At 39.8% G+C, this 10764-nt stretch overlaps 1 protein-coding gene across 1 annotated transcript; it reads left to right on the forward strand.

Moving 5' to 3' along the window:
• Positions 1-331: 331 nt before the first annotated feature.
• C11H5orf47 (chromosome 11 C5orf47 homolog) lies at positions 332-10119 on the forward strand. Its single transcript, XM_075941842.1, has 3 exons — positions 332-632; positions 8382-8467; positions 10012-10119. The coding sequence occupies exons 1-3, from the start codon at positions 332-334 to the stop codon at positions 10117-10119; spliced, it is 495 nt and encodes a 164-aa protein (XP_075797957.1).
• The last annotated feature ends 645 nt before the right edge of the window (positions 10120-10764 follow it).

Genomic DNA, 10764 nt, shown 5'->3' on the forward strand with positions numbered 1-10764 from the left:
CCGTCCCTCCTCTCCTTAATTCCTTCTTTACCTGGAGCCCGGACTCCCGGCTACTCAGTTGTCCACTCCTCAATTTCCCAAACCCAGTACCAGGCTCCGCCGGGGGTCTGGCCTCCAAGTTCCCAGGCCCCGCCCCATGGGGGAGGGCTCTAGGAAGCCCCGCCCCATGGGGGAGGGCTCTAGGAAGCCCCGCCCACTACTCTCATTGGTCCGCTCCCACGTCTCCCCACCCCTTCCCGCCTGCTGCACGTGCCTGCCCCCCCAAACACACACACCCCAGTCCTGCCCGGGTAGGAGCTGAGGTGCGTCTGTTACTTGGCAGAAGACAGACATGGTTCCAGCCAGCAGCCACCAACGGCCGCAGGGGCCTCCCCTGATCTACGTGACCCGCTTCGCCTCGCACCGCGGTGGCGTGTGGCAGTTGAGGGGCCCCCGAGGTCTCGGCCATCAAGGCCCAGAGCTCGGGGCCTGCTCCGCCATGGAGGGAGCGGCCGTGGAGAGTAGGCCCCCAGGACGAGAGCTGCCATGCACCCAGGCCCCGGTCGCCGCCATCCCCGACTCCACCTCTTTCCAGCTGCGGAGGTCGAGAGCGCCTACAACGCCCAGGGGCCTGGAGCAAGCGGCGCGAGCAGGTGGTGGGACCCTCCTGTCAGGGCTGGTGCTGTGGGCAGCTGTGCTGCCATCTTGTGAATGCGGCCCTCAGTCAATCAGGCCGCCTGTCAGCCCTCCTTCCAGTCTCCCCTTATGTCAGTCTTCCGGTTAGCCTTCCTGTCAGTCGTCACATACGTTCCAGTCAGTAGGCAGCCAGGCAGCCCCCCTCAGTCTGTCTTGGAGCCATGGACTAGGAGAATCCCTCTAACTTACTTAATGGGTGGCCTGAAAAAGGGCTGTAGGACATTTAAGATAGCCCAGAAACCTGAGAGAAGTTCTTGGATGTAGCTACTTCAATACCTCAGAGAAGTGGGGGTTTGGCATGCTTAGTTATTCTCACTGAACATTATTGAAATTGCTAGTTACATGAGCTGGAGAGATGGCCCGATGAGTTAATAGCGCTGTCTACTCTTCCAGGTGACCCAGATTTTGTCCCTAACACCCACCTGGCACCTTATAACTCCAGTTCCAGGGAATTTGACGCCCTCTTCTGGTCTCCTTGGGCATCAGGCATCTAGGTGGTACATAAACAAAACACCCATTCACATGCAATAAAAAATATAAATTCCTAATTACTTGATTTATATTATATTTATATAATATATAAGTATATGTTTATATAATATATTTATATAATTTATATATAATATAAAATCTTGGGAAATGTTAAATCCTTTTAAAACACAGAAGATGTAGTTCTGTTTGTTCAATCTACTTTTGAATTCCTTCGGGAATGTTTTAAATAAATAACAAATAAAAATGCATTCACATGGTGGCCCATGCTTTTAATCCCAGTATTAAGGAGGCTAAGACGGGATTTCTAAGTTTGAAGCCAGCCTGGTCTACATAGAGAGTTCCAGAACAGCCAGGGCTCACCAGAAAAACCATATCTCAAAACAAAATTATTCATTATAGATTTTGCATAAATCTAGGTAAATTTATTCCCTGGTATTTAATCTTTCCTATTGTAAGTGGAGTTACTTACTACATAATGCATTAGAAATGTATGCAAAGCCTATCATTTAAAATCTTTAGCAAGGATTAGTTTTTGTGTGTTTTGAAGAGGTTTGTAAAATTACATATTTCATACTTCACAGCCAAGGTATAAAACATTGTAGTCATTTCCAAAAGCTCGTCTCCTTTGAGGGTTCAGCTTTACAATTATACTTGATTTTTTTTAGTTTGTTTGGTTTGTTTGGGACTTTGGGGCTTTTTGTTTGTTTGTTTGTTTGTTTTGGTTATTGGTTTTTTGAAACAAGGTTTCTCTGTGTAACAGCCCTGGCTGTTCTGGAACTTACTCTGTTGACTAGGGTGGCTTCGAACTCAGAGATCTGTCTACCTCTGCCTCCCAAACTCTGGGATTAAGAGCATGTGTCACCATGCCCAGCACACCTACACTTTTAAAAACAAGTTTATTGAGATTTCATTAACAATGTATACAATCACCAGTTTACAGTACACAAGTTACTGGTTCTGACAACATCCAGAGTTATGGACATAACTCCCCATTCTAGCGTGTTTGTTCTGTCACAGAGAAACTGCAGCCACAGCAGGCATCATGTCTCATCACCTTTGCCTCCACTACCCACTAATCTTAGCCTAAGCAAGTATTAATCTACATTGTCTCCATTAGATTTACTTATTTTGGACCTATCTAAATGGAGTCTTTATATGTGAGCCTTTGCGACTGACTTCTCTTCCTTAGGCCTATTCAATTTTGCATGTTAACTTTAGATCCTATTAATTCACCAACCACTTTTATTATTATAGTTAGTTTCATCACTGATCCTCATATATTTTCCAGGTATATATTACTTGTGAATTCATTTTTAGAGACAGGGTCTCACTATGTATTTCCAGCTGGCCTTGAACTCACAGAGATCTACCTTCCTTTGCCTCCCAAGTGCTGAGATTAAAGGTGTACACCACCATGCCCAGCTGGTATGTGTCATTTGTAAATAGAGATAATTTATTTTATTCATTTTAGGTTTACAATAATCTTTGTCTAATTATTCTGGCTAATACCTCTTGTGCAGGGTAAATAGTTGTAGAGATAGTCGATCCCTTACCTTGTTCTTATTCTTAGGAGAAATGCCTCTAGCGTTTCTCCATTAAATAAAGTACTGGTTTTAGAACTAAGACTGTATATTTAGAGTATGAAAAGGTATATCTACTTTTATTATCTTCAATATTTTTTATTTATTATGAATAGACTTTAAATTTTGTCAAAGACTTACTATAATTTGTGGTGATAATATTGTCCTTATAGTAATGTGTAGTGATATATATATATGTGTGTGTGTGTGTGTGTGGCAGGCTCTAATAGTAAGTTGCTTAGAATTTTTCTAATGATGTTCATGAGATATAGTGACCTGTATTTTTTTCTGTGTATTTCTTTACTTGATTTTGGTATCAGGGTTATACTTACTTCATACAAGTAACTGGGAATCTTTCTTCCCTTTCTATGTTCTGGAATAGTTTGTGGAACAGTGGAACTATGTAGGCTTGATAAAATTCTTCTGCAAAACCATCTGGGCCTCATGTTTTGTGGGATAATTTCTTAATTTTCTCTATGCCATGGAAACTGGTCTGTTTACAGTTTCTGACTCTGAGATGTTAATTTTTGGTAGCATGTATTTCCTTAAGCAATTACACACTTCATCCAGGTTTCTACATGTGTTTCTGCTGAGGCCTGCAGCTAATGTACTTAATTCTAAGTTTACCCAGCTTTAACGGTCATTCCTTCTTCACAATTTGTTTCTGTTTTATGTATGTAGACATGTACTTTCTCCCTTTGTACTAATGACATTAGCATTTTATTTTTAAAACAAGATTTTGATTTATTACTTAAGCATTTTTGTTTTGTTTTTCGAGACAGGGTTTCTCTGTGTAGCCCTGGCAGTCCTGGAACTCACTCTGTAGACCAGGCTGGCCTTGAACTCACAGAGATCCGCCTGCCTCTGCTTCCCGAGTGCTGAGATTAAAGGCATGTGCCACCACCGCCAGCTTAAGCATTTTTTCTTGTTTCTTCCTCATTAATATCAACTTCTTAACCTTATTTTTTTTTCTCTGTGCTTTCTTTTGGTAGACTTTTTTATACTAAAAATTGGACATTTATTTTTAATAATTTCAAAATACATTTCAGTTTCTTCTTATAGATAGATTGTATATTGAATATACCCCCAACCTCTTACCCAATTCCCTTCTTTCAACCCTTCATTTACTCCCTTAGACAATTTCACTTATTTTCATTTAATCTATATACACATGATTTTATGTGACTATGTAAAATCTAGGAATGGATGAAAGCATGTAATATTTGTCTTTCTGAGACAAGCCTAATTTGCTTAATATGATTGAGTCCAGTTGAATTCATTTCCCTGAAAACAATGAAACTTCATTCTTCTTTATGGATAAAAAAATCTGTTGCTGGACTCCAAGGTTTTTTTCCAAAACATAGGTGTTATGAATACTTTTGCGTAAATATTGATCTTCAAGTATATCCATGATATGTTGACCTGGGTCTTTTGGGTAAATACTCAGGAGTGATATAACTGGGCTATGTAATAGACCTATTTTTTTAGATTTTTTTGAGAATCCTCCATAAGGATTTCTGTAGAATTTGGACTAGTTTACATTCCCCCCAGATGATTAATTTGTCCACATATACACCAGAATTTATTGTTGTTTTCCTCTTAAATTTTTGTTAAAATTATCCATCCATCTACCTATTGCATGTGTGTATCAGCATATCATGTGTGTGCATTAGGAAACAACTTGTGGGAGTCGGTTCTCTCCTGCCATGTGGGCTTCAGGGATCAAACTCAGTTCGTCAGGCTTGGTGGCAGGGAGTTTTTACCTTCTAAACCACACCTTGTCAACCGTGTTGCTTCCTTAATGACTGACATTCAGACTAAGGCAATATATATCAATGTGATTTTAGTTGAAACTTCTCCAATGACTAGTGAGGTTCAGCAGTTTTTCATGTATTTATTGATGATTTTTATTTCCTCCTTTCCAAATCATCTGTTCCTTTCATTATTTCATTTGCGGGGTGAGGGGTGGGGCTGCTTTCTTATTGATCAGTTTTTTAGCTCTTTGTTTATTCCACGGACTAATCCTCTCAGATGTATAGCCAACAAATATTTCTCTAGTCTGTGGCCTCAACTGTTCGCTTTGTTACACAGATTTTTCTTTTTGTGAGATCCCATTTGTTGATTGTTGACCTTATTCCCTTGGCAACTGGGATCCTACACAGAAAGTCCTTTCCTTACCTATATCTTGAAGTATGTTGTCTACTTTTTCCAGTTTCAGATTTTATATTAAGGTTCTTTCCCCCATTCAGAGTGGGGTTTTTTTTTGTTTGTTTTTGTATAGGATAAGAAATGGAGACTAGTTTCTTTCTTCTGCATGTGAGCTTCCCATTCCACTATTTGTAGGTGAGGCTGTCTTTTCTCCAATGCTGGTTTGTCTGTCTTTGTCAGAACTCGGTGACTAGTTGTGCTGGTTTCTAGCTGGACTCCCTGTTCTGTCCATCATTTTACATGTCCTCAGGACCAATGGTGTTTGTTACTGTGACTGTCATGTGATTCAACATTAAGCATATTGATAGCATCAGCATTATTCTTTTTATTCAGAATTGCTTTGCCTCTTCTGGATACTTTGTGCTTTCAAATGAGTTTTAATATTGTTGTTTTCTACTTCTATGAAGAATATCATTGAAATTTTTATCAGGATTGTGTTGAATATGTAGATTGAAAATCAGGCATTTCATTTACTTTTTAAAATCTGGAAGCATTTAGTATGGCGAATTTGTTTTAACCACTTTTAGTACCACCCACACATCTCAATATGTAATATCTCACTGTTGATTTTTAAAATGTTCTCTAATTTCATTCTGTGCATTCATGTGACACTGATACAGCTTAACATATTTTAAAGGTTTGAAATTCTGAGACCTTCCTATTCCTTTGGTTTTGTTAGTGATTTCTGTTTTATTGCATTGTGATCAGATAATGGTGTTCCTAGTATCTCCACTGTCTTACATGTTAGCGGTGTTTCCTTTGTAACTCAGCTTATGACCATTCCCTCTCCCCTCTTCCAGAAACCATGCCAGGAAGATTTTCCTTAAGAATCCCGGTTTCCCTTTTCACCCAAGTCTGTTCCATTCAACTGCTTGCTTGGTACCCTGTGTGGGATTTGGTCCTTTGGATTACATACTTAAATATCTTCTCTGCACTTGATGTTCGGATATGCCTTGTTATTTATTTATTTAGTATTTTCAGATACAGGATGAATTTAATTTGGCTTTACAGCTGATAAGAGGCTGGAAAACAGCTTCAAGGCAGTGATAGTAGTCCAGTAGAAATTGAAAGTCCAGGACTGAAGCTGTAGAGGTAAATAGACAGACCTGATAACTGATTGGAAGAGAGAGGGAATAGTTGAGGCTGTGGCTGATATATCTGTACTGGGCCACTGTGTGAAGAGCAAAGTTATTAACTTCCATAACCTCCTTGCTGAGATTGTAAAACCAGGAATGTATTCAAGGGAAGGAGGCCTTGAGAGAGACATGCACGTGGGCTAAGCCAAAGAGTATAAAGTACTTAGGTTTACTCAGTCTTGGTTGTATTTCATATTAAATAGACATTTGTTAGAAGTCCGTGGGAACTAAAAATGAATATTCATCCATTTGGCATCTACCATGTTGTAAACAATCGGTCAAATGCTAATGGCAATATCAGGTGACTGTTCTGTACTCGAGAGACTCACGTGTGAATATGGGTATTTAAGTCAGCAGGTGTGAGTGCTGAAAGAAAGAGACCTGATCAAGTTCAGAAACAGAAAGAGGCACAAGACAGGAAATCAAGAGGAGAGAAATGGAGACATTTCTGGTGGGACAGTAGAGATGATCAAGAGCTCTGGCTTTGAAGTCAGAAAGACAACCATAGTTCTGTTAATTCCTGGAAATATAATATTGCCATTTTAGTTATCCGGCCTGATTCTAAAAATTTATCACATTTCAAGTGTGGATAATGATTTCATCCTCAAGGGGTCGCTGTGAAGATTAAATAGCTCAGCTTGTGCTGTGCACCTAATGTGGTGTTTGGCATGGAATAAGCTCGCAGTAAATGTTGGCACAGTGAGCAGATGGCTTGGAGGAACAAGAACGACTAACAACATGTACTAAACGTTTACTGAATGAATGAAAAACAGGTTTTTGATTAAATCGTAGAGTGATTTTCATGTCTATAACCCCTAAAGATGGGATTGATGGTGGGATGATGTCACCAGAGACAGGTGCCTAATGAAGTCAGGCTGGTAAGCCATTCTCCGACGTGCGGGTGCTTTGAAAGCCAAGGGACAAGCAGCAGGCAAAGCTAACGTTTAAGGCAAGACTAATAGGTCAACCTGGTTCCCTGTCACTGTGTTTGGGAGATAGTCATGCGTCATAAATAAAGATGAGGAATGCTATTGTGGAGGTGTACAATGGATACTTTGGAGACGGTGAATAATTGGAGGATAACGAAGGTAGAGAAATGTGTGAGCAGAGTGTGGAGGATGGATGACGATTGCCAGTGACCAGGGAAGAGCTACAGGTACAGCTTGATAGGGTCAGAGCGTGGGCAACAAGAACCAGAGGAAGATTGGGAGCGTAAGTTGGTATTAAATCCATGGTGTAGCATACCCTGGTGCCCAGTCACAGCACAGGAAGAAATGAAAGACATGTTTTTCTTGTGCACATGTGTTTTACTTCTCGCTGTGCTTTTAATAGACTTCATGGCCCCTGTCTTACTTTAAGGGGTGTAGGAACAGATTAGGTGAGTCTTATTAGTAGGAAACAGTGGAAACGATGACAACATTCTGCTTGAAAGTTGTGGCATTCAAAGGGGAAGATAAATCTGAGCAGAACTTGTCAGGCTTGAGTGTTCATGCCACATCTGCATGTGTGCTAGTTTACTTATTTATTTAAATAGGTAATTTTCTCCTCATCTAAATTTCATTAGAACACTGTGTGTGTGTGTGTGTGTGTGTGTGTGCTTGCTAAGAAGAGAAAAATAATGGGGAAACGATATTGTTCAATTGTAGTAAATAGGTTTCCTGCTAGAAGGTATCTGTGTCATAAAGAAAAAGCATCAAGTCTTGGAGATCTCTAAATTACACGTGAACAAACTCAGGCTTCCTCTGTTCCTGGAAGATTGGAAGAGTTAGCAAGGGAATGAGTTTCTCACGATGTGACTTAACCAAGATCCTTCACCTCATGTCTGTGTTCCACCCAGAATCAGTGGCATATGCCTCTCAAATTAGTAAATGCCATTTGGGAACACATTTCCGTTCATTCAACAAATGTAATGTGTTATCCACCGACTATCTACAAACTAGAACTGGATTGCCAGAGGAAAAGACACTTCTCAAGCAAACTGTGAAGTTCTGTGACAACCCATCATGGTTTGTAGGATCCAAGAATGTTCCCTGGAAAGCTGTTGAATGTGCAAAGGAAAGCCAGGTATAGAGGGTGGTCTGTCAGGAGTGAAGTGGGAGAGTTAAGGTAGGTGTGCTGAAGGCAAAGGCAGCAGATAGAAGGGACTCCAGAGAGTCAACAGAGATAGAGCACCAAGTCTAAACACCCCCCAGAGAGCTTCGGAGACATTGCTATGACCTCTGTTTTCAGGATAGTGCTTTTTACAATATGTATTAATTTTGATATCTTTCTTTTCTTTAAAAAAAAATAGGTTTAAAGCAGAAAACTGCAGCTGAAGAGTTTGATTTCCCCATACCACTAAATGAGTCCTCCAAAACAATGAAGGAAATGAAAAAGGTATGCTGCTCTAAAGGAGAATTAACAGTGTTTAAGGTTTAGACCTCACTCTGTGAATACAGTGTACAAAGGTTCCAAGACAGTGAAAGAAAGTCCATCTCCTTCATAACTTAATTTTCTGAAATGAGGAAATGAAAGAAACTTGCCCCAAAATGATACTGAGCTTGGAAATATTTATTAACTATGAAAAATAGTTCTGATATTTGAAGGTATAAAATGCATTTTAATGAAAAGATAACCTGCCAAGAGATTTCTTTCAAAGCATAACCTATGTTCCACAGAGTATTGCTAACTGCTAATATAAAGCAGCATAGGGAGAAGATCACAGGCTTCATAGGAAAGAATATATCTACACTGGTGTCACATTGCTCTTTCCAAAGCAAAGAACATATGTGACTTTTTAGGCAGGAAGATGACAAAGATGAACTTTATTGCTGAACCCTTCTCACCACTGGTTGCCAAACGTCATGGTAACTCGGGCATTTTGAACATACTTCAGAGAAGTGCTGTGCTCATCTATGCTTGCCATTTTACTTTAAAGAATTTATTAGTTGAGCATGTCACATAAATTCCTGCGTGTTTGGTGTATAGCCCATGCACGGTCTAAAACAGTACTCAGGGTAACTAACACTTTTACCGGATATATCTGAAGTAAGCTGCAGTCTTCCCCTGCACTGAGACCTGCTTCCTTCAAAAGCCATTTTCCTTTGGGTGAGAAGATAGGAACATGGTCAGTGCTTACCTCTAAACATCATGTGCTGTGCCCTGGCGTAAGGGATTTACATGCAAACTCTTCGTCCCATTGCTCAGAACATAGAGATGCTTCTAGATGACATTTAAATGCTTGTCAAATGTCAAACTGCTAAGTAGCAAAAAAAAAAAAGTCTATATGTAGATATTTGATTTTATAGGGTTTTTTTTATTCTATTTTAGTATGTTCATAATCTCTAGTAACTTTGTCTGGCTATCTCCTAGGAGAACTAGCTAATTCTTACCTAGAATAAAATACATTATAAACGAAGCATAAACAGGAATAGAAATTCAGTATTTTTAGTACCTTTTGAAAATTGGATGTGCTGGACCCACTTAGCAAGATTTTGCAGCCATTGTTTTTTGGGTTTTTTTTTTTGTTTTTTGGTTTTTTTTTTTTTTTTTTTTTTTGGTTTTTCGAGGCAGGATTTCTCTGTAGCTTTGGTGCCTGTACCGGAACTAGCTCTTGTAGACCAGGCTGGTCTCAAACTCACAGAGATCCGCCTGCCTCTGCCTCCCAAGTGCTGGGATTAAAGGCGTGCGCTACCACTGCCCGGCTTGTTTTTTTTTTTTTTCAAAGGCAGCATCATCCGGGAGAGGTGGTTTAAACACTACAGGAAGAAGGTCAGACAAGTTAGTGACCCCTGGGGTCATGGACTTAATGGTCCTCTGTGTATTGCTTCACACTAATAACACTGACAAACACACAGGCCAGCAGTCACTCTCAGTTACCTCCATCGAAAGGCCTGGCACACTTGTGCCCAGTGTTTCTTAACGCTGTTTATCTTTTCAAGGTCTTAGTGTGGAAAAAAGTTAGCAAAGTCATTTCCAGAATGATTGCAGAAAATGAAAACTACAGACACAGACTGAAGTGCCAAAATTTATCTAGTGAAGTAAGTTAGCACATTTTAAATTTTGTAAAAAAATTTGAAGTTATATAAGCATTGTATCTCACCTTGTATTGCATTAGATTTCCTTAGCACATTTTAAATTTTGTAAAAAAATTGAAGTTATATAAGCATTGTATCTCACCTTGTATTGCATTAGATTTCCTAACTGCCAATATTAAAATATAGGAACAGTTAAAAACATAAAGCCATACTCAGACAGGGATGTAGGGTAGACCCTGAGTGTGTGTGTGGGTGTGAGGGTGCAGAAGGCAAGCACTGGCTGGAATTACATAGCAAAGAACACACGTATCCATTCAATGTATATTTGGATGTTAGTCTTTAAACACAAATTACAAAACACCCATACTGGTGAAGAGCATGTTAACTGTAATATAAAACTACACCTTCCATACAACTTCTTGCCATTTCCTTTCCGTGGATGCTGCATTCCAGTGTACCTCATATAACAAAGTCTGCCCTTGGCACAATTTCATTCCTATAAAGCAACTCATGAATTTAATCTTGTCCTAAAGCTGCACCAGTGTTTAGTAACGTCTATTATGGTAAAATCATGAAAAGTTGCAGGTTTTTAGAATGGCAGTCTGGATCAGCAGGTACAGGTGCTTACCAGCAGGCTTGATGACCTGAGGTCAGTCC

Source organism: Microtus pennsylvanicus, chromosome 11 (genome assembly GCF_037038515.1).
Source record: "Microtus pennsylvanicus isolate mMicPen1 chromosome 11, mMicPen1.hap1, whole genome shotgun sequence".
NCBI classification, from domain to species: domain Eukaryota; kingdom Metazoa; phylum Chordata; class Mammalia; order Rodentia; family Cricetidae; genus Microtus; species Microtus pennsylvanicus.